This window comes from Trifolium pratense, linkage group LG6 (genome assembly GCF_020283565.1).
Source record: "Trifolium pratense cultivar HEN17-A07 linkage group LG6, ARS_RC_1.1, whole genome shotgun sequence".
Classification (NCBI taxonomy): Eukaryota; Viridiplantae; Streptophyta; class Magnoliopsida; order Fabales; family Fabaceae; genus Trifolium; species Trifolium pratense.
This window is the reverse complement of record NC_060064.1, coordinates 44,359,393-44,384,219: the sequence shown is the minus strand read 5'-3', so window position 1 is coordinate 44,384,219 and position 24,827 is coordinate 44,359,393. Positions and strand designations below refer to the sequence as shown.

At 32.8% G+C, this 24,827-nt stretch overlaps 2 protein-coding genes across 6 annotated transcripts; both read left to right on the top strand.

Annotated features, from left to right (window-relative positions):
* Positions 1-4,529: 4,529 nt before the first annotated feature.
* On the top strand, positions 4,530-12,719 carry LOC123888068 (transcriptional corepressor LEUNIG_HOMOLOG-like). Of its 3 annotated transcripts, none has more exons than XM_045937027.1 (18): positions 4,530-4,786; positions 5,503-5,590; positions 5,731-5,828; positions 6,104-6,213; positions 6,383-6,678; positions 6,792-6,867; positions 6,989-7,097; positions 7,501-7,550; positions 7,646-7,909; positions 8,615-8,686; positions 9,092-9,313; positions 9,630-9,771; positions 9,849-9,955; positions 10,250-10,399; positions 10,535-10,690; positions 10,784-10,900; positions 11,476-11,673; positions 12,280-12,719. In XM_045937027.1, the coding sequence occupies exons 2-18, from the start codon at positions 5,541-5,543 to the stop codon at positions 12,421-12,423; spliced, it is 2,361 nt and encodes a 786-aa protein (XP_045792983.1). In that variant the 5' UTR covers positions 4,530-4,786; positions 5,503-5,540; the 3' UTR covers positions 12,424-12,719. The 3 variants fall into 3 exon arrangements, with proteins under 3 accessions (XP_045792983.1, XP_045792984.1, XP_045792985.1); XM_045937028.1 differs by having other exon boundaries at positions 4,571-4,786; positions 6,389-6,678; XM_045937029.1 differs by lacking the exons at positions 4,530-4,786; positions 5,731-5,828 and having other exon boundaries at positions 5,501-5,590.
* A 2,992-nt stretch (positions 12,720-15,711) lies between these two features.
* LOC123888067 (E3 ubiquitin-protein ligase PRT1-like) lies at positions 15,712-22,697 on the top strand. Of its 3 annotated transcripts, XM_045937025.1 has the most exons (8): positions 15,770-15,914; positions 18,268-18,296; positions 18,384-18,563; positions 19,393-19,773; positions 19,882-20,085; positions 20,771-20,865; positions 21,964-22,300; positions 22,357-22,697. In XM_045937025.1, the coding sequence occupies exons 1-7, from the start codon at positions 15,829-15,831 to the stop codon at positions 22,276-22,278; spliced, it is 1,290 nt and encodes a 429-aa protein (XP_045792981.1). In that variant the 5' UTR covers positions 15,770-15,828; the 3' UTR covers positions 22,279-22,300; positions 22,357-22,697. The 3 variants fall into 3 exon arrangements, with proteins under 3 accessions (XP_045792980.1, XP_045792981.1, XP_045792982.1); XM_045937024.1 differs by having other exon boundaries at positions 15,712-15,914; positions 21,964-22,697; XM_045937026.1 differs by lacking the exon at positions 15,770-15,914 and adding an exon at positions 16,140-17,638 and having other exon boundaries at positions 21,964-22,697.
* Positions 22,698-24,827: the final 2,130 nt, after the last annotated feature.

Sequence of the window (24,827 nt, the reverse complement as noted above, 5' to 3'; positions counted from 1 at the left end):
AATGAATTTAAAAAGTAATTTTTGCTTATAAATAAGACCGGAGGAAGTAGGTGACAACTTTTACAAGGTGACGATCTTTCATAATTTCAAAAGTACAACTAAGAGACCAAAAGGGAAAAAGAGAAGAAAAAAAATCTATTTAGGGACTAAAATAAAATCAAAAATTAAGTTAAGCGACAAAAACAACTAGTTATCCTTTTTTTTATAATTACAACACAATGCCTATACAAAAAAGTTTTCATCTTAATGTTCTCTACATGTGTGTCTTGAGGGCTATCACAGTAATCTTCTATTTCCAACCTTAAATTACTGTCGGCTTTTGAACTTGAGCCACTCATCAAATTATTTAAGGTGTGCCTTCAAAGGATAAAAAAAATATTAGTTAAAATAAAAAGGTATTCTAGTTGTATAAAATATATGACAAAGAATTAACAATACACAATTAGAATTATGACTTACATCCATTTGCTTTTTTTGGGACTTTCATACTTTGATTCTATGAGATCAGTCTCATAAGCTCTCATGGGTTTTGATTCTATGAACTTGTTATTGTTGCACCCTCTTGCAAATCCACCTTCTTGGGCACATAAACCAAACTTAACTCATTGTTGGGATCCTTATAAATTTATAATTAATATACTCACAAGTATAATAGATTGTGTGAAATTAATAAAACCTAAGGTAGTAAAATTTTGTGAGAGAGATAGAGGATTAAAGATGTGTTTTTTTGATAGAATGAATTAGAGATTTGTTGTGCATAAGCATCAAACACAAGTGTATTTATAACCTAAAAATAAAAAATAAAGGGCTTTCATGACCATATGATTTTATTAGACTTCTTGTATTTATTTTCGTTTTTGGAATTAAAAAAATAAAATTGCATTGTAGTAATATTTTGCCAGTATATAATTAATTCTATATATGCATTTCCTATTATTAATTAACAACTAGTCTGTATACAATGATCCCTTTGCTTTTTAAAGTATAAAATAAAGTTAAAACTTTATTTATTTAAAAATAGAATAATATATTCTTGACAAACTAATTAGAATTTTCTTAATTAGTAAATTATTATTTAAAATTTATAACTCTTTATTTAATTATACAGTCCATGAAATAAATGTTATCTTTGATAAACAATTTATTTAATATTTATAACATTTATTAGGGGTAAAAATTTAATATTTTTCTTTTGCTTTGATAAAATTGCAATGTAGTTAATGTTTTTCCTTATATGTATTTTCTATATAAATTTATCTATAATTAATAAAATATTCTATATATGCATTTTCTATTATTTCTATTTACTACTTAAATTTGTTTTTAATTAATTAAATATTCTATATATTTATGAATTTCCTATAATATTTTTATTTACTATATAAATTTGTTTAAAATTAATAGTATTCTATATATTCATTTCCTATTATTTTTCATTTCCTGTTATTTTTATTTACTAAATAAATTTGTTTATAATTAATTACATATTCTATGTGCTTGCAATATATATACATTTCTTATTATTTTTATTTACTATATAAATTTGTTTACAATTAATAAAATTACCACCGGGTCAAATGTTTTAGTGTCTTTAGAGTGCATTTTAAGCATTCAGAAGATAAAATTGTGTTGAAAAAATAATTTTTAAATTTAAAGAAAGTGTTAAGTATTTTTTGGCCTTTATAAAAAAGGAATTTTTTCCTAGTGAAAGAGGGCTAACGCCCAAAAAAAAAACTATAAAGTTACGTGAATATTTTTAGGCATGCAAGCTCTATAAATATCATAAAAAAAAAAAAATTGAAATCTCATTTGGAGGAGTCTCCATAACATGAATGTTAAAATAATTCAAAAAAAAAGCTGAGATTAGCTAGTCAATCATTTGGAGGAGTCTCCGTAACATGAATGTTAAATGAGGAAACTTCTAAGTTTAGTTCTTATTTTTTTTTTTAGTCTTACAAAATTTTGTTGCGCACAATTTGAGTTTTTGTTAGAATCAAATTTGTTTAATTATCAATAAACTCTTAAATTTTGGAATTTCTTTTATAGGGATGTTTAGGCATTATCAAAAGTTCATTTACTAAAATTTATAATTTTTTAACGATGAATTAATTTTTTATAAGCTAAAAATCATACATATAAAAAAAGCTAGGGATTATAAATCTATAATCTACTAAGAAAAAAGGCAAAAAAGAAAGGAAAAACAAAAAGCTACTCACACTTCATGAGATTTCTACCTCCTATCATCCCACGTGGTCCACTTGTATATTCTATCATTATTTTGGTTTTGGCTAATATGCGCAAGCGCAAGTGCACCGTATGGTGCATGGTGCACAAGTCATCGATTCCATTATAACGAATACAAATTTTACAAAATTCACCGTTGGATTGAAAGTTTATATCATATAGAACATCCATAATTTTTTTTTTTGAAAAAATTTAAAATTATTTGATATGTTATTGAGACTCATAAAGATTAACGGTATTTAATAAAAATTCATAAACCGTTAATTTTCACGGGTCTCAATAATATATCAAATGATTTTCAATTTTTTCAAAAAAAATTATGGATGATCTATATGATATAAACTTTCAATCCAACGATGAATTTTGAAAAATTCGTATTCGTTATAATGGAATCGGTGACTTGTGCACCATGTACCATATGATGCACTTGTGCATGGTAAAACTTGCCCATTATTTTAACATCAATTTCAACTAGACGCCTATTTCATGACTTGTGTTTTGCGCCACTCAGGATCATCCACATTTCTTATGGGTTTATACAAGCTCAAATAAAAGTCACAAAAAATTGGACCTATAAATTAAATTTTGAGCTCATTTTTTGTCATTGATTTTTTTTTTTTTGGAAAATACATATCAACACAACAATGTAGACTGCATGCAAAATAATTTTGTAAGAATTAAAAAAAAATTGAACAAAAATTAAACTTACAAGATATCCATGTTTGTGTTGTTCACAGAGAAAATATTCATTCATTTTATAGAGAACAAAAACTTATTCAACTTTTTAAAAATTCATTTGAAAATTTTGAAATTGATATTTTCATATTTGATTCTTTAACATCTGCACAAATGACATATTTTAAAAGTCCGTTTAAGATAAGTATGAATAGAATAACACATAAATATTTAAGATGTTAAACAACTTTTTATCTTATATGATGATTAGTTAACAAAATATTATTTTAATATTTTAAACCACCTATATTTAGTTGGGCCCATGTCCTTGTATTTGGTTCATAAAAAATACATAGACTAAAATTGGATGCAAAATAATGTTAAAAGAATTAAACTTACAAGATATTCATTTTTGTTTATAAAAATTAAAAACTTTTTCAATTTCTAAAAAAATTTAATTGCAAATTTTGAAATTAATATTTTTATATTTAATGCTTTAACACGTGTGTTCGGAGAACATGTGTTAAAGGTCCATTTGATTGTGGTTGAAAGTGACGAGTTGTACTTTAGCTTTGAACTGCCATAGGTGGTGGTCTAGTTCTTTGCTCTGCTTGGGCCTTGTTTAGTTTCTTTTGGTTCCTGTTTTTTGGACTTCAGTTGTAACCTTGTTTAGTCTTTTTGGCACGTCTTGTGCTAATAGACTATTTTTATATATATATATATATCTCATTTTGACTTGTTCAAAAAAAAAAGGTCCATTTGATTTGTAAAAAATAAATATAGAATAGAACACCACAATTTCATGAACTTTTAAGGTATTAGTAAAAAAAGAACTTTTTGTTCTCTACGATGTTTGATGAAGAAAATACTATTTTAGTATGGTTTTTCTACATTGCAAATTTTATATGCGGCCAGTGTGTATAGAAAAACATTTGTTGGGAGAGGTCAACACCTTAAATGAATCTCACTTATCTCGAGGGGATTAGTCTCTACAGTTGCGTGTTGAGAATACCTTTAGTTTAACAAAAAAAAAGTTGTATTGCGAGTTAGTAATTGATAAGATTTTACATTTTTGTCTCCAATATTTATAGTCATAAAAATAGTTATAAAATAAAACACACTATATCCAAAATGATAATATTTAATATTTTAAAGCATTTTCAATAAGAGTATCAAAAATATATTCATAAGTTAATGATCCGTACCTTATTAGTTTTTATTATTGAAGTTTCATGACGTGACCTAGAGAGTATCAAAATTGATGATACCGTACCTTATTTAAGGTACCATATCAATATCATCAATTTAAGTTAAAAAAAATATATAAATGAGACGACTTGTTAATAATGTATGATATTTAAAGTGCTATATCCATTAGAGCAAAATATATATAAATTGCATTACATAATATTGTAAGAACCGCTTATTAATAATACACTCCATTCAATCTTAAATATAAGCAAAAGTCAAACTACATTTGCCTCAAAATTTAAACTAAATACATTTTAACTTTTACTTGGATTTGGAGATGCTTTTATTTTTTAGCGGATTAAACTGAAGCATCTTTTAAAAAATATTTGTAGAAATAACCTAACCTTAGTAACAGTTACATGTGATTATCTGTCTATTTAAGTATCCTTGTCCTTGCCATTCTCTCTCCAGCTGTTGTGTTCACTTTTTGTGAAACTTATAATGCGACTTGTTATTGCACTTCACTGACACTCAACTCAACAAGTTCCACCCCTCTTTTTTCCCGAGAAAATTCCCGAGTTTTTCTCGCCTTTTCCTTTCTCTCTTACACACATTCTGACAACTTTCACCGTCTGCAACTCCCTCTATTACTCTCTCAAAATTCATAAACAAAAAGGTTCCTTTTTTATTTCTTCTCTTTGTTTTTGGTTCTGCCCATGTCCTTGATTTTGCTTAATTTTGTGTTTTCATGGTTTGTGTTTTGTTTTTGTATGATGGGTCTCTTTTGGGGTGATGCTTTAATGTTTGATCCAATGAGCTGGTATTTTTTATCTTTTTGGTACAATTGTGAAACCTGATGTTAATGTTTTTGTATAATTGTGAAAGGATGCTTAGAATTTCAGAGAATCAGAACTGAAAGTAACAAAATTCATAGTTTCTGTAAAAATGTTTAATTGAAAAATGAGAAAGAAAATTGTTTTGAGTTTAATTACATTTTTTTTGTGTTAACCCTCCGGTTACTGGGGAAGGGCTCTTGTAATTCCGAGTTCCGCCGTGATGTAAGTAAAGTTTGGACTGATAATTGTTCCACCCAACCAAGATATTGAGCTCAATTGGTTAATGAGCTCCCTCTAGGACGGATCGTTCGGGAGAACCCGAGTTCGATTCCTGGTGGGAACAAATTTTGGTCGGGGTTTACTAGCCTTACCTCGCTGCCGAACTCTGGATTACCAGACCCCTTTCCGTATGAACCACTCCGAATGATTCGTCCTTTGGTGGAGCTGATTAATCACTTGAGCTCAATTACATGGCTAGAGTTTAATTACTTTTAGTATGGTTGATTTTCATGTTTGATAAAGGGTTCTAAAACTAAGTTTTTATTTTTCTTTGCAGAGAATACCACAAGCTGTTAGGAATTTGGGTTTGTCAATATGAAGCCAACTTTGGGTCAAGCTCAAAGTAATTGGGAAGCTGATAAAATGTATGTGGACTTGCTAAATGCTTGGCATTTTTTACACTCTAGAATTTGTTTTCTTTTTTGTGTTTGTTTCTGGTTTATTTGATTTTGGTCTTGAGGATCATGTTATGTTGATGTTCATCTGTTTGTCTGTTATGCTTCAGGCTTGATGTTTATATTCATGATTATTTTCTGAAAAGAAAGTTGAACGCCACTGCTAAAACTTTTATGTCAGAAGCAAAAGTTTCGACGGATCCAGTAGGTAAGAAACTAAGAATTAAGATTGTTGATCATTCTTTACTATGTTGTGTTAATGTGTTATCAAGAATTAAGTTAACATGTGTTTGTCAAGAATTAGGAGAGTTTTTTTTAGGTAAAGATGCAGAGAATTGATTTAATTTATCTTCTAAGCTTGCACGTATTTCTATTTAACGTTTTTTATTTGAAATCATAGCTCAAAAGTTTAAATTATATGATATGATGAAAGCAGTGGCGCAACTGAGTATATACTGAGTTTGTAAGTTTTGTTTTTGATAGCAATTGATGCACCTGGAGGATTTCTTTTCGAGTGGTGGTCTGTCTTTTGGGATATATTCATCTCGAGAACAAATGAGAAACATTCTGAGGCTGCTGCCGCTTACATTGAGGTGAGCTTATTATGTAACACATATATTTTATTTTTGTTAGGGTATGGCTACGTGTATCTATCCTCTCGAGGACCCCCCTTGGTGGGAACCTGGTGCACTGAGCTGCTTTTAGTTCTATATATTGGTTGGTAGCAAACTTGATCTTATGCATGTATTTGCATGTTGATAGACCCAGCAAACGAAGGCAAGAGAACAACTTCAAATGCAGCAAATGCAACTAATGCAGCAACGCAATGTCCAGTTACAGAGAAGAGATCCTAATCATCCTGCACTGAGTGGACTGGGTGGTTCCTTAAATGCCATTAACTCTGAAGGTATGTTGGGGCAGCCACCAGCAAGTGTGTTGGCTATGAAAATGTATGAAGAGCGAATGAAACACCCTCATTCAATGGATTCAGAAGCATCTCCAAATCTTATCGATGCGAATAGGATGGCTCTTCTCAAATCAGCAACAAGTCATCAAGGGTAACTAACTTTGCTTAGTTTTATAGATTGTAGTTACCGTGTGCGAGAAAGTATCACTATTAACTTGATCTATGGATCGAATTGCTAATAATTAGGGTTATTTTCTGTTTCAGTCAGCTGGTTCATGGTAATTCAGGGAATATGTCCAATGCATTGCAGCAACTGCAAGCACGGTCTACTTTAACCAATGTAACTACTTCAACCATATCCTAACTTAGATATTGCACATGTTTTTCTTAACTATAATTTTGAATTCTTTCTCTATTTTCACCACTACTATGATAAGAAAGTTGATAAATTAATTTTCCAGGACATCAAAGGAGATGTTAACATTGGCGCTGGTCCAAAGAATTTGCCTTTGGATACATCAGTTTATCGACAAGCAATTTTACAATCAAAATCTGGGTTAGGAAGTGCAGGTGTTGATACTGTGCCCTCCTTCACATTTTTACTTCAAATTTCTGCTTTTTATGATCCGTCTTTGTATTAAAACTTTTTCCTTTCTGTGCGCACGTGTGTGGTGGTTTAGAGGGCCAGACGCCAGAATGCTGTTTCATGCAGCCTATTATGTTTTTTGTGATGAAAATAAAAGACTATTTCTGTTGATTTTCTTGATAATCCTTTTTCCTAAGTGTAAAATTATAATTTCCAACATCATCTTTAAAAATGAAGGAAACTCCTAGCAACATTAGTAGTGTTGGCTTTATTATAAGTTTTGGTGTATATCTCATGCAGAGATATTCTGCATGGCTTTGACATTTAGTGTTTAATATCTGTTATGGTGGATCTATTTTTTTGATTATTTCTTTAATTATCCTTCAGGATTAAATCAAGGAGTTACAAGTCTTCCGTTGAAGGGATGGCCTCTAACTGTGAGTTGAATGTTATTCTCATTAGCGCCGTTTCTCTGAAGTTTGTTGAACTTTTTGAGAGCAGATTATGACCTATCCTTATCCCTTTTTTACAGGGAATTGATCAACTAAGACCTGGTTTGGGTGTACAAGTTCAGAAGCCTAATTTAACACCACAAAACCAATATCTGTTAGCATCACAACAACAACAGGTCTTGGCGCAGGCTCAGGCACAAAACAGCCTTGGAAATTCTAATTATGGTGATATGGATCCGCGTAGACTTTCTGGTCTTCCCCGAGGTAGCTTAAATGTGAAGGATGGTCAATCTAACAGGAACGATGGAACTATTTCCTCCCAAATGCAATCAGGTTCACCTAAGGTTAGACTTGCTCTTCAAATATTAATAGGATATCAAATTTAGCAGACTTTTGGCGTGTTGCTTGAGTGAGAGAAATAAGCATCCTTTATGTATGCATAGTAAAAATGTAAGTGCATTTTAATTTACAAGAACAGTGTCAACAATAAAACAAACTATATATGATGACTCTAATATTTCCAATGATACATTTTATGACATATTCATCAATATTTTCAGCATAATCAATACTTTCTCTAGCCTTTGTCTAAGAGTATGAATATATTTCATAATCTTTCTAAAAAATGATTATATGAAATATCTTTAGGATTTTTCATCCTTTACATGCAATTCGTTAGCTCTTGACTCTCAAAATCATTGATGTCAATGATATATAAAAATCAATAACTAAAATTTAAAAGAGCATCAAAGTGGTATCACTCCCTTGACATTTCAATAATCCCTAGAACATGAGCAAATAGGAAATTTCTCTTAACTTGCCAATATGAAAAGCAGAAAAGTTTCATGCTGAAAGCCCCTTTCAGTGTTAAACATGAGCAAATAGGAAACTTTGTCTGTATGTGATAAGTTAGCCATATACATTAGTTCTAAGATGGTAAATGTTTATGTTGTTCTTTTCTTTTTTGTATAATACAATTGCAGTAGATTATGACTTGGATGTCAATTTTGAAATATTGAATTTTTAAATCTTCAATCGGTGTCATACAGATGAAGATGACCCAGTCACAACAATCGTTATCTCAGCAGCAAGAGCAATTGCAGCAGAATCAACTTCAGCAGGTTGTGCTTAATGTGTCTATTTTTTTTTCCTTCTTTGCCTTTTTCTTTGGAATGAAATGAGATGAACATGGTAAATGTTGGGAGTCCTACTTTGAATGTGATATGACCTGAAAATATATGTATAAATGGGTGATATAGTCATCCTTACAAGACGGTATCAGAGTCTATCCTAGATCCATCGGGCCCCATGGTATCGGGTTTCAAGGACACACTCCCAATATTGAGTCTTGGGTGTGAAGGGTGTGTGCTGAGACGTGAGAGTCCCATGTTAGTATTGTTGTTATTGTTATGTTGGGGACGAGTATCGGACCGTCTTCCTCTTTATCACCATACTACGTAACTCTCCCAGCTCAACGACCAAACCAGCCTTATAATTAACATATTTATTATCTGTGTTTTCATCAGAGTAACAGAAAACGAAAGCAAGCTACTTCTTCTGGAGCTGCCAATAGCACTGGTACTGGAAACACAGCTGGTCCTTCACCTAATTCACCGCCATCAACACACACCCCCGGTGATGGATTAAATACAGCTAGCAGCATGCAAAATGTTAACAGTGTGCCAAAGAGCATGATGATGTATGGTACAGAGGCAACAGGAGGCCTTGCATCATCTTCAAATTTACTTGTAAGCTTTGCTAATCATTTTAGTTTGCATGTTTGTGTGTGATCATATTAATCATAAATGACATTATGCGTACATTTGTTTTGCTTTGATTTGTATAATAGGTATCATTATTGTTGACTTGTATGTCACACTTTTCATTTTTTGTACTTGTAGCTTTCTGATCTATATGTTCAATTCAGTTATAATTAAACGAACAATCCTCTATTTCTAACCGTTAATCTTGATGTAAACATTTGACTAATTGTGTTTGTTGTGATGTTGATTTAACAAGTTAAACAAGTTATCGTGTTTCTGACACTATCTTTTCATAAATCAGGACGATATGGAACGATTTGGAGATGTTGGTGCTTTAGATGATAATGTGGAGTCCTTTCTATCAAATGATGCAGGAGATGGTGCCAATCTCTATGGAACAATAAAACAAAGTCCGGCTGAGCAACCAAAAGAGCCTCCGAGAAGTAAGCTTTATGTGTCTCTCTCGTCTCTGTTTACAAAGTATTATGGGAAAGTTTGATTAACCACACTTTTATTTCAGCTTTCACATTTGCTGAATTTAGTTGCATAAGAACAAGGAACAATGTTACTTCCTGTCACTTCTCTTCAGATGGAAAGTTGCTTGCCAGTGCTGGGGAGGACAAGAAGGTAATTCGTGTGCATAATGAGTATACCGTGTCATATTCAAGGAACACTGGCGGCTCAAATTATCACTTTTTTGTACATTTAATCTGTAAAGTAGCTTTTTGTGTCAAAAAAAAAAATCTGTAAAGTAGCTTTTAAAAGAATTTTATACGCTATATGCCTTTTTCTTTGTTTTGAATTGGTATGTTTTGATCCCAAGCATTTCCCTTTGGTAACATTTTAGAGTTTTGCTATTCTGTCATATATTATAAATTCTAACTGTTGTATATGTTACATTTTTATGGGGGCATGTATTAGGTTGTCCTGTGGAATATGGACACTTTACGGACAGAGACCACTCCTGAAGAACACAAATTAGTTATTACAGATGTTCGTTTTAGACCAAATTCATCTCAGTTGGCGACAGCCTCATGTGACAAATCTGTGCGGTTATGGGACGCAGCCAATGTAAGTTACATTGTTAGATTTTGTAACCTTATAATTATTTATAACTTGTATATCTGATGTTTAAAACTTGCAACCATCTTTCGCAATTATATATACAAAATATAATTTACTCTTTTACCGTATTTTTCATTGCAGCCAACCTATTGTGTTCAAGAATATAGCGGGCACACTTCAGCTATTATGTCCCTTGATTTTCACCCTAAGAAGACTGATATTTTCTGCTTTTGCGATAGTGAAAATGAGATTCGGTATTATCACATTGCTTCACCCTCTTGTACCCGTGTATCTAAGGTTGGTCAAACAAATGCTTTCAATCTGTCATATCTTTTTTCAAAAAATTTATGCGTCCCTAATATTCATAACAATTGATTATTTCCGTTTCAGGGAGGTAGTGCTAAGGTGAGGTTTCAGCCTAGATCGGGACAGTTTCTTGCAGCAGCTTCTGATAAAGTAGTGTCCATTTTTGATGTCGAAACTGACCGACAAGTTTACTCACTCCAGGTAAAGTCTATTGTTTACTTGCTTAGTTGCTTATCTATAATATAATAATAATAGGTTCATTTTGATACACTGTTGCAAAACTTTTTACACTGTCAACCAAATACCAATCATAAATCACATTCGCATATAAATATGGTTAAAGTCAAATATTTTTAACGATCCAACGATTGAGAGTGATTGACTGACAGTGTAAACAATCTTTACAGTGTCAGTGTATATCAATCCTAATAATTAATATAATATACTCTACTTTAAACAAAGATCTAAATATATATTTTATGCTTATGAAGTTAGATAAATTTGAAATGGTTTCATCTTACTATTGATTGTTACTCGTGTTATTGAAGTTTCTTGTCCTAAATTTTGGATTTTATTTGTTCGATTCCCTCTTTGCCTATTTGCATTTTGCATGATGTCCCTGTATCCAATTTCTATGTTGAAGATTCGATTAATAATATGGATTAAAAAAAATTAACTAGGCAAATTATGGGTGGAAGTGGAACAGCACATTGGATTGTTCTATAAGCAATTGTGGTCTTTTCACTTCAAGATTTGCATCTTTGTGGATTTTGTAGGGTCATCCTGAACCAGTGAACTATATTTGCTGGGATGGTACTGGAGAGATGTTGGCATCTGTTAGTCCAAATTTGGTGAAGGTATGGAATTTGACCTCAGGAGAATGCATTCAGGAGCTCAACTCCCCTGGAAACCAGTTTTATTCCAGTGTTTTTCATCCAAGCTATTCAACTTTATTAGTAGTCGGAGGGTTTTCGGTAAGTGTTTTTGTTTTTGAAAAATGCTATTTCACACGACAAAACCACAAGCAAGTTTCTATCATCTCTGAAATATGTGCTACTTACTCAACTGTTATCATGTTACATTGGTTATTGATCTTCATCATTTTTCTTTGTCTACTCGTCCCATTGGAACATTTTTATCTGTGTTTTTAACGGCAAATGTTAGTATAGTTAGTATTTTGTTGGGGGTGAGGATCGAACCATCTCCCTCCTTATTAGTGTTTTTACCTTCGCTTTCATTTAACATGGATCCAAAGGTACTTTGAATTATGCATTTTATACAATCTGAAATCATCAATAGGACAATACAAATTGTTAAATATGTAGCAGTAGCACAAAATATTGAAGACATGTCTGATGTTCGACATTAACACAGTGGTTGCATTCAATCACTTTTATTTTTTCAAATTATTACTGGTGTCTACGTGTCAGTGTAGGTCTTGTGTCTGGTGTCTGTGTATATGTTTGTGCTTCATAGTATGCAACTATGTTTTGTTAAGCATTCAACCCTTTTCATAATGTGTTCATTGGTTTCTAATTTACTGTTTTTTTTTTCTTCTCTTTCTTTCTGGTGATTTGCAGTCCATAGAGTTGTGGAACATGGCTGAGAACAAAAGCATGACAATTTCTGCACATGAGAATGTGATTTCTGCTTTGGCCGAGGCTTCTGTCACTGGAATGGTTGCCTCTGCGAGTCGCGACAACTCTGTAAAGTTGTGGAAATAAATATCAACACACCTATATTCTTTTTTTATTCACTCTTTATTCCAAAAGAATTCAGAGATCTTTATTGAATGCAAAAAGAATTCAGAGGTCTTTGAATTTAGTATGCAATACTATACCTTATTGCAGATTGTGGAATAACTCAGTTGCAGTACTGAGGATTTTTTACATATAAAAATACAAAAAATATTTTATGTGTTATTAGTATACCTTATTGTGGGTTATGATATGTGAACATCAAATTTGATACAACATATTGGACACCTCTTATGTCTAAAGTGGCATAAAAAGTTAAAATATATTTTGGTATTTATTTTAGTTTTTTTACTTTCTCTCTCTGTTACTTTTTCCCACCTCCCTCTGATTGTTTCAAAAACGGATGCTCTCCGATGGGGTTTACATCGGAGAGTGTCCAGTTTATATCGCCAGCCTTCATTTTTCTTAGACTTTATGTGGTAGTACAAATTAGTGGCCAGAATTTCACTAGACCCCTTGTGTCCCTGGAGAGGATCCAGTCCCGTTTCAATTATGAATCCTCTTCTATGGGGTTTACACCGGAGAGTGTCTGGTTTATATCTCCACCTTTCATTTTTCTTTGACTTTATGTGGTAGTACCAATTAGTGGTCAGAATTTCACTAGACCTCTCGTGTCATTGGAGAGGATCCAGCAGCCCCCCCATTCCCCCCCCCCCCCCCCCCCCCCCCCCCCCCCCTCTTTTCCATGAAGTTCTCTTCAAAATGATTGTTTACTCATTGAAGAGAACCATATGAGTATCCGACAATGTGTTTGAGATGTTACAAATGTTATTATAGTGAGATTTATGCTGTGGTTTGAGAACAAGACGAAAGTTGGAGTGCATGCTACAATGCTACACTTTAGGATTACGAGGGATGTGAGTGAATGCCAATGCATGAGGATATAGTGACTATGTAGGTATCTGACTATTTATTTTGTCTTAATTATTTGATTTAATTACGAACACATTTGAAGTTAGGGATGTCAACTTGGGTGGATTGAGCTGAAGATATTTTTCTACTCTCTTTCTCACTATCTAAAATGTTCTCCATTCCAATTCTCATTTTATACTTCGGAGAGTATTATTTTCCTATCTCTCTATCCCTGCTTCAGAGAGTATAAATCAAATAAAAGAATTACGACATTGTGAGTTTTGTGACAAAATTAACATAACATATAAACAAAATTTATATGCTAAATCTGCGATCAGAAGAAGACTGAAACCACTTGATGTCAGAACTAACCCCCGAACTAGATTAAACTGGTGGTGAAAAAAAGAAGAAGTCCAGGGACGGAGTTTCTACGGGGCGGGAGGTAAACTCTTGTCTCCATCCTCAAACCTTCCTCGGGGAACTTTATCTTTCATCTTAGCGGGAAAAAAACTTTGCTTTGAACCTCCAAACAAAGCAATTTTCACATAGATCCTCACTTCCATGTACAATTAACATCTATATTTGATTTTTTGTTTAATGATATATTTGGAGTCTAGTTAGGAGAAAAATAAAATCTAACAAAAAAAAGTATAAATATTAATACTTAAAAGAATTAATCGGCAACACTTGTACAAATAAGGATGAGCAATCTTCGAGAGTTCCACCAAATTTATTGTTATGGGGCGGCCAAATCCCAGTACATACAAATATCCCGTAGAAATGTATAAAGATTACAAGTGGTGCAAAGGACCACAAAATGGCCAAACGAGCAAGGACCAAATGTCCATTGTACTTTACATCTAAGGCGCACACTGAATAAATAACACTCCAGGTGATATGTGTGGTTGATCCTCTACTAGGGGACCCCACTACATCAAAATCATAATATTCTTCTATATTTCCCCTCCAAACCGAGAAATCAAACTCAATCATCTTCAATCATGAGCTCTACTAGCTGAACATTCACCATCGAGACTATCATTTATGAACGCCTCAGTTCATTTATAAGATCCGCATTTCATCCATAATAAAAGAAGAAACACAAATGGGTGAAATTTATAGGAGTTGGGGTTTAAATTGTGGATAATATCACTTGTTTTTTTATTATGATATTACATAGAATTTTGAAATATTATAGTTTCGATTTTCTACTATATTTGGTGGGTAAGATAAACAAATCTCAATTTGACAAAATCAATTAAAAATGTTATGTGTTACCTGAAGGAGAGTATTAGAGAGAATTAAAAATATCGGAGGATGGTAAATCCCAAATTTCGTCGCAGAATCCAAACAGCCAGAATGCATCCATGATAGCTTCATCGGACCTGGGTATGGAAACCGCCGACCATCAACATTTACAAAGTTAATGTTGACGCCACTATAGATCCCGACTTCAATTAGGGCTTCAGATGCGTGATTAGGGTTTCAAATGGATAATGCATCTTGGGGTTCATTTTGCCATGGTGATTTGCTGCAGATCCATAATATTGGAGAGTGATAACGCATCAGTAGTGGGAGGTCTCGTGAAGAAGTTCAATGACCTTCTCAATATGTGCACTAAAGACATTTGGACTTTAGACATTTTTCTCTCTTCCTTAGATTTTCAAATGACCTCTGGGCTTTAGGCACTTTTCTCGCTTCAAAGTGCTTAATTTTTTTTGAGCCCCCAAGGTTTCTCACTCGCCCCCGAAATGACTAAGGCTCTGTTTGATAAAAATAGCGAATATCTGATAAGCTAACTTATGGCTGATGGCAAGATTGTTATCAAAAGGAGTTTTAGCTTATAAAGTTATAAGACATAAGCTTAGCTTATTGTTCTTGCCAAATAGACCCTAAAATGCCGCTTTGCTACCTAGGTAGCGAACTTAGTCCACACCTTTTGTAACCAGTGATAATTTTTTTTTAAGGATAAAAATGGTAGTGGGAATAAGAAAAAAAAAAGGATAAAAATGGTAATTTCAACCATAAAAATTAACTAAACTCATCATTTAATTTTAATTGTTGTGTAATGTCAGTGTAAACGTATTTTACACATACATCTAATAATGTGTTGCCACATCATTTAATGAATGTAACACATCATGTGATTTAAAGAATTTAATTTATATGCACCGTCAGTCTAAAATTATTTTACACATGATGTGTCACATTCATTAAATGATGTAGCAACACATCATTGGATATATGTGCAAAAAATCTTTACACCGACATTGCACAATAATTAAAATCTGTTTTAAAACACATTATATGATGTGTCAATATATTATTTGATATACGAGTAAAATAACTTTACACCGATACCGATAGTGTATATAAATTAAAATTAAATTAAATATTTTTTTTACGAAAAATTAAATTAAATATTGTACACTGATTGAATTGAATATATATTATTCAACAACTTTCTTCCTGCACAATTCTTAGATTCCAAATTCTCTCTCTGCACAAAACATCAGAAAAATGGAGAACACCGCATTAAAAAATCGAAACTTTGACGATGATGATGATGAAGAAGTTCCTGATTCCTTTTGTTGTTGCGTTTGTCTGTAAGTTTCTCTCACCACCAATGTTTCAATTTTGAGAGGAAATATAATCAACCTTTAATATCATATTTACCAAGGTTCAATTTTGTTCCCAAATTCTTATTCACAATTCAAAAGGGTTATCTAGGGTACCTTTATTTATTGTTTTTTTTAAATTGAATTTATTCATGAGTTAAGTTAATTTGATTTGAATAATTTGTTTTTGTATAAGTTTTATTTTTGGATCTGAAGTTGGTATTCATGTAATGCTTGTATCTTAAATTTCAATTGAATGGATATTCATTGAAGATGATGTAAGTGTAAATTTTTTTTTGGTGTCAACCCTCCGGTTCCCGGAGAAGACCCCAGATAATCTGGAGTTCAGTTGTTTCTATTAGGAATTGAATTTGGTTTTCGGAATGATTTGTCTTAGAGGGAGCTCATTAGCTATTTGAGCCCAATCGCATTTTTTATACAAATGTAATTAGAAGAGGAAAAAGGGATTTGGATTCTCTACATTCACTTAGGGGAGAGAATGGAGAGATAGTATGGTAGGTGGTAATGACAAAATTGACCTTAAAAATAAACTAAATGTAGGTGAATGTAGGACTTTTTAATGTAGAGAGTCCAAATCCGAGGAAGAACACATCATTGCATTTATCAAGTTAGAGTTATAATTCATCAATTATTTATATATTTATTTGGTCTAAATAAGTGATTGGTTCCTGCAATTACATGACATTTTGGTATTGGTCCCTACAAGTTTTTTTGTTTGGTTTGAGTGTTTGTGTTTTGTAAAAAAATGCTTTAAGTCCCTAATGGCTAGAAATTCACCTCTTGAGGTGAACAAGTAGGAGATCCCGGGTTCAAACCCCGACCCTGCATATAAAATGCAATATCCCTACCAGTTGAGCTATGCTCACGTGGGCTGCATGCCGTATCTTCTCTAGTTCCAAATTGCTTCAAATATTTGTGATGTTATCTTTGATGGTGTTATGTCTGTCTTGTTGCTATAGTATCAAAAAGTTGCTCTTTAGACTTTTTAGGGACATACATATAATATCCCATATTTTTCTTTTGCTATTACTATTATTAATAAAATCACCATCACCATATCTTCATCCAAACCTTCTTCTCTGCACCTTCAGCCATTTCCAAACATCCAACAAATTCCGACCTTGACACCAGAAACAATGACCCAAATGCAAAATACAAAAATTACAAAAGACCCATCATGAACAAAGCACCGGAGGAACTTTTTGAAGAAGTTTCTTTATTTTCAGAAACATGCAGTGTAGGCGAAAGTTTCTCCACCACCACCACCGTGCCGGAAACAAGAGAAGACAAAGTTACAAGTAAGCAAAGTATCAGAGAGGGAATCAGAATCGAAATCGATCACTTGTGCATCAAGGAAGCATTCTTACACCGTTAAGGGAGTAGAATCAGAGGAAGAGAGCAACGACAACCATAATCTACAGCTAAAGGACCCGAGATTCCAACGGAGAAGAAGGTTGTGGTGGGTTCAAGGTCGGCTCGTCGGAGAAATTTTCCAGCAATCAGGACCGCTGTTGTGTCACATAACTGTTGTTAGCAATACTTGTCCAAGTGGATCCCTTGATTTTGAATCTAGTGGTGAACCATGAGTTTGGTTTGAAAAGTGGTGTGGGTGAATAAGTGGTTGTGCTTGTGGGAGTAATTGATCTATGATATGAAGAAAACACAGTGGTGGACTGGTGGTGATGGTAAAGGTACATGGAAGTTGGGTAGTGGTGTGATACTGTTTGGATATAAAATAAATGGAAATTAGAGTAGTTAAAGTAATTATGAGTTGTTAGAGAAGTTTGTTATTCTTGGGTTCCTAACAGATACCTAAACCCTCTTTTAAAGAGTTTTTAATCTTTTTTATTATTCTGATTAATTTTTATTAATAAAACAAATTGGGAAAAGGCCACTTTCATTTAGTTTTTTTTTTTTACCATTTTTTTTGTTATTGTGCCACTATGTTTAGTTTTATGATTTTTTTTTAATGTCAAAGTAACGGTTGGGACTTGAAGCAAATTTTTTACAAAATGCAAACACTCAAACCAAACAAAAAACTTATAGGGACTAATATAAAAGTATCATGTAATTGCAGGGACCAATCACATATTTAAATTTTAAACCTATTTAATTTTATTAGAATTGCAAACCCTTGAATGTGATTCTTTCTTGTTTCATGAATTTAGAAATTTTTATTCTAAAGTTGAAAGGATTAGGTTGGTTTTGGAGCTATTGATAATCATTGTGTCATTTTATGGTGGTTTTTGAGCTTCCTTTTTTTATTTTTTTATTTTATCAAATTGTACTTACTGATTTTAACGCTACTTTCATCGTGCAGGGATCTATTATACAAGCCGATTGTGCTATGTAAGGCAACATTATTATTTTCTTGAAATACATGTGAACATGTTAGTAGTGTGATTATTCTCAATATATTTTTCTCCATTTTTGCAGCTTGTGGTCACATTTGCTGTTTCTGGTGTGTCTATAAATCAATGAATTGTCTGCGCGAGTCTCAGTGTCCAACATGTAGGCATCAATATTATCACTTCCCAACAGTCTGCCAAACACTTCATTTTTTGCTTCTGAAGATCTATCCCGTTGCTTACAATAGAAGGATCAATCAAACTCTTGGTATGTCTCGTTCTCTAACTATGCATAAGCATATTTAAATATGACCTATGATTTATGTAGTTTACCACAAAAATGTAAAATTACTAGTTAGTAATTTCTCTAAAAAGGAATTACTTGTTTTACTGATGAAATAAATCTTACTTTTATACAACAAAATTATGTAAAACTACGATATCATTTCATACCAGTATATATATAGTTAGTATATTAGAAAATTACTAGAAAGTAGGGTACTGTAAGTTGTAAAAGAAGATATCTATATATATATATATATATATATATATATATATATATATATATATATATATATATATATAACATACGAATCGAAAAGATACAAATGATCAAGTAATTAAGTACAATGAGCAAGCAAAAGATGTCCAAACAGGACACAAACTCTAAGGTAAGCCTTCATATTTGTAGCAAAACAAGCCTGTTCAAGTGCATAGCTAAGCCACGTTCAAAGTATCTGATAGTGAAAACTATCCTAGTGTTTTCTACATACCTGATATAGGAAGTCATACATTATAAGATTATCTGTGTCTCCCGGACTAAAGCATAATAAAATGGATAAAGTTTTGCAGCTTTGTTGAGTTTTATATAATTCTAACGTTTTATGGCTATCACAAACTTTTATTTTATGATTTTGTTGATTCTTGTTTACTATATTCTGATTATTGGTGTTCCATACATACTACATGAGAGTTGTCCTTGTCACCTCCCTTTCTTCACACCACTCTTGTAAATTTGTATTCATTATACAAGTAATTATTTCATCTATTTATTGGGCTAAGTTTGACAATCATTCTTCATCGATCTCTTGTTTTAGAGGAAGAGAATAAATCAGGCTTTTACTCCCCTCAATTTGATCCCGAGACATGTGAGTCACAAGCCAAATTTGGTCATTCATGTAGCCCTTCTTCCTCCTCTACGATAAATTCAGTTTCCACCTCCTTCAATGTCGGAACTTTTGAATGTACGGAGCAACCGGGGTCCACTGCCCATGAAGGAGAACCTGAATTTACTGGGACTCCTGTTGAAGAAAAAGCATTGCCTCAAGGAGAACCTGACGTTACTGGGACTCATGTTGAAGAAAAAGCATTGCCTCAAGATAATCTTGATATACAACATAAATTATCAGTTGCAGATGTGATGTGTACAATGTGCAAGCAACTGCTTTTTCATCCCGTAGTTCTTAATTGTGGCCATGGTAATCAATGCATTTAAGTTTACTTTCAAGTATATATTTTCAAAACTATCATCGTTAGAACACTTAACTGACATTGTTTTTGTTTTACTTTCCTTTTGTTCTTTGAAGTATACTGTGAAACTTGTGTCTACAAGTTAGCTGATGAGATGCTTAGATGCCAAGTTTGTCAAAGTCCACATCCAAGAGGATTTCCAAAAGTGTGTTTGGAGTTTGATCACTTTTTGGAGGAACAATTTCCTGAAGAATATGCACGGCGAAGAGATGCAATTGAACTAAAGGACATCAAAGTGAAACTTGAGAGCCCTCCTTCTAGTATGTATATTTACTTCATTATGTTTGATATTTTGAAGCATTTTGTTTTGTACTGAAATCATTAGAATACACATGCATATACTTTCCTTAGAATACATGTACTTAAACACGTATAGTGCTTGGACAATCCTCACCTCATAAGTCGTTTTTGTGGCTTTGAGTTAAGCCCAAAACTAAGAGATAGCAAGGCTTATCTTAGATTTGTCATTGGGCCAAAAATCTTTGGTATTCCGCTTGCACTTCAGATTTCCAGTCTTTTATAGTGATGGGGTGAATTGAGTCCCACATCGACTAGAGATATGGCCTATGTAGTGCTTGTAAGACTTGGGTAGTGGTCAATTTATAAGCTATTTTGTGGGGTTAAGTTAGGCCTTAAGCCCAAATTCTAAGAGTTTGCAACTCACTACCTGAACTCATTTTTAGTGATTTATGGGGACTAGCCCATGTTCATTCTTGATTTGGTTATCACTATTCACTATTTCTAACCTGTGTGGATGGATGCTCATTCCAAATACTTTTAGATCTTTCCTGTTAAACAAATTCCGATACCTTCAAAATGTTCCTACAATTTAAATCCCACAGCTTAGGCACAATACTCGTCTACAGACAGACTGGATGTTTCATTGTTACTAATTTTCTATCTTTTGGCATTCTTCTAGCTACTAATTATTTTCTTCTTTGTCAGGTTCATTGAATAATGGTAACAAAGGAGAACATAGCGAATGGTCGTCTGATCCTGACTCGAAAGTTCACGTTGGAGTTGGGTGTGACTTTTGCGGGGTAAGATCTTAATTCCCTCATATCCTGCTATAGTAGATCATACAAAATTTCGGTTCTTCATAAATAGGTAGTCATCGTTTTGTGCGGTTGCCTGTCGTTGTTAAATGCATGCTTTTATTGTTTTCAAGTTGATCTTAAATTCCTTATATTGTTCAACTTGGCAACTGCATTCTGTTAAAAGCCATATTTGTATATGATTCCAAGCAGGTGATCAATATGATTTTCCTGCATAATTTCCTTCTTTTGAGGGAGGATATTTATTCCGTTTATTATTTTCAGTTTTGTCTTGTAATCTCATAAAGAATACAAAGGAGGGTTAATACATAATACTGCTGTCACTGTCTGTCCGAGATGTCTAGCTGAGAAGTCCTATTTGTTTTTCTTTGTTGCTTGTTTCATATATCTCTCAAAGTTGCTGATTCTACTCTCAATCAGTCAAAAGGATAGTATTTTTAATTCCTTAGAGACCTATTCCAGACTAATATCATTCCTCACATAGGACATCATTTGTGAACTCCTAAAACCTACTAAGCTAAATGTTACCAACAATAATTTGTCAGAACCACGGTTTTACATCAATACCTCAAATATCTGTCTTCCAAAACATTAACCACGGGTGCACGCACTGATAGGGTACTGGACATAGACCCTGTTGTTGGGTCCGATGGAAAAGTGTCAGTCGGCTTTAATCAGAATATGCTCAAGGTCTGGAAAGTGTATGAGCGTATGAAGGATACTGCTGCTGACTGATAGCTTCTGCCAGCTCAGCAGTTAGCTGGAATATTCCAATATAATGATTAGGGGGAGTGTGTGGGGGGAGCCATGGGAGTATTCTGTTAGAACCTGCTGGTGGTTGGTACAGAGAGACCCTCTACTTCTCTAAGAAGCGTTCTACTGCTCTGGTTCTTTATAGATGTTTATGAGTAGTTTAAGAATATAGTTTTTGACGAAATTGAGATGTATAAGCTAATTCCGCTGATACGAGAAGTTACTGCAAAATGCTTTTTATATTATTTTTCTGCAAGTGTTTTCGGAAAAGTTTATCCAAACTATTTTTTGTCTAAGATAATAAGTTTTTTTTTTTTTTTATATGTATAGATGTTTCCTATCATTGGAGATAGATATAGATGCAATGACTGCAAGGAAAAAATGGGTTTTGATCTTTGTGCCAATTGCTACGACACCCGCTCCAAACTTCCAGGCCGATTTAATCAACAACACACCTCAGATCACAGTTTCAAGCTTGTACCACCCAACGCTTTTCATAACATAATGTTGAGGCTGGTCACCGGACAGTTAGGACACAATTCTTTCGACCTCGAGACTTTAGGAAACCTAGAATTTACAGCCGAAGCCTCTGAGTTGTTTGATCATGGCGAAGATAACCAGAATGACCCTGAAGCTACAAATTGAAAATCTGAACCCAAAATTAAGCATGGTCTATTGTTGGTGATTGTGCATAGCTTCTTTGCTGGTTTAAGAGATGTAAACAATGCAATACTGTACTTGGAGCAGGTTTTCCATTCAATTCCAAACAGAATGCTTTTGGCAATCAGTATTTGAAGATATTCAGGAATTATGTTAGGCCTTGAAGTTTTTGAAGATATTTGGGATGCTACATACTTTTAGGACTTTGCCTGATATATGTATGAAAATGTGTGTTTTTGTATATATGGTTTACAAAGGTTATGAATTTATAAGTAAAAAAAAAAAAGGTTATGAATTTATGTTACTTTTTCAAAACAAATTAAATTGATACCATGGTACTGTTGGTGTCTGTTAGGTTACAAAAAACATCTGCTTTTTTTAGATAAACTATCATTTTATTTTTACTTTTTGATATTTCATTATATTGTTGTACAAGTCTATAACTATAATGTTGCTTAAACTCAGTTTTAACTAAAAAATAATTCAATCTAAATCATGTAAAAGTCATGTTTGGACACAAAAGTTACATATCATAACTTTAAATTAGAATCAATTATAAAACCAAAATGAATTCTAGTCGAGAATTATAAAACCAAAATATATATGAATGAAAATACAGAAACCAATAAATGAAATTGATTAAGATTTAATTTAAATTCATTTCTCGGTTTCTGTATTTTCTTTCATTTCTATTTTCTTTCATTTCAACCAAATGGAACAATAATCTAAAAGGAGAGAGTACTTATTTTAAAAAAGGAGAAAATATATTTTATTTGACTTGTGCCCGTAATTTAGAGAAAGAGATGTCACGATTGTGGTGTAGTAACTAGTAAGTACAGTACAATGTTAGTCTGTGGCAGCATTTTCTCAGCCGAAAAAAATACGAGCCTGCCCTCAGCTCAGGCAAACCCTATAAATGTCAAAGGAGGTCAACTTAAGTGAAAACTGTTGTCAGAAACTTTGATTTTATTCATACGGACAAGTAAGTGGCTTCAGCCTTCATGTGAGCTTAGCTAGTACTACTTCCGTCCCTAATTATAAGATCATATTTGACAAAAATATATTATTCATTTACCTTGTTTTGACCGTATTATTTTAATAATATATAAATATAAATATTAACATATAAGATCTTGTTAAATTTGTTTTGATGGGCATGTAGTAGTCAAACAAAATCTTATAATTAGGAACGGATGTAGTAATATAATATCTTAATTTAAGTTGATCTTTCTTATCTTAATTTTTTATTTAAGTTGATCTTTAATTGAAGTTGTAAACTAATAAGTGATAATTAAGGTAATCATATATTTTTTAGTCAAAATTACACTACAAACTATTTATTTTATTTATTTGTAAAATTACTTTCTTTGATTTCAAATATAAACAAAAAACTGATTTCTAGATTCATTGAATAATATTAATAAAAAATTGGTTTCAAAATTTGTCTAGTTCAAGTTCTTTGTCTTTTAAGACGGGATTGGTTATTATACATAAGCTATCCTTATGCACCATGCATAAGTTACTTAGTGCACCCCAAATTACTTGTGCACCCCCCAAATTACTAGCACACCCTCAAATTTCTCATGCACCCCCCAAATTACTTGTGCACCCCCAAATTTCTCATGCACCCCCAAATTTCTCATGCACCCCCAAAATTTCTCGCACACCCCCAATATGACTTTTGCCCCCCAATTTTATTTTTTTGGTCCCCTCCACATTTCTAGCCTAAACCATTTTGTTGTGGGAATGGTTTCAGAGATATGCACTCCAAAACCATTAAGTGTATAAGATGGTTTTAGAGTACAACCCTATAATTAGAATACAAACAATAATTGTGATTTGAAACCATTTAACCAACATAATGGTTTCCAGAATTTTTAAAACCATATAAACACACATAAAACCATTTTACAATACAAATGGTTTCAGTGTATAACTATCTGAAACCATTTAACCAACATAATGGTTTCCAGAATTTTTAAAACCATAAAAACACACATAAAACCATTTTACAATACAAATGGTTTCAGTGTATAACTATCTGAAACCATTTAACCAGCATAATGGTTTCCAGAATTTTTGAAACCATAAAAACACACATAAAACCATTTTACAATACAAATGGTTTTAGTGTATAACTATCTGAAACCATTTAACTGGTTTTAAATAATGATTATAATTGTACCAAAAAAAACAATTATGATTCTAATTATAGGTTGTACTTCAAAACCATCTTATGCACTTAATGGTTTTGGAGTGTATATTTTTGAAACCATTCCCACAGCAAAATGGTTTAGGCTTGAAATATGGGGGGTTAAAAAAAAATTGGGCGCACAAGTCATCTGGGGGGTGCGTGAAAAATTTTGGGGGGTGCGCTAGAAATTTGGGGGTGCGCGAGAAATTGGGGGGTGCATGAGAAATTTGGGGGGTGCACGAGAAATTTGGGGGGTGCGCGAGTAATTTGGGGGGTACGTGAGAAATTTGGGGGGTGTGAGATTAGGTGTGAGTGTGTGAGTTGAGATTGACTAGGATTA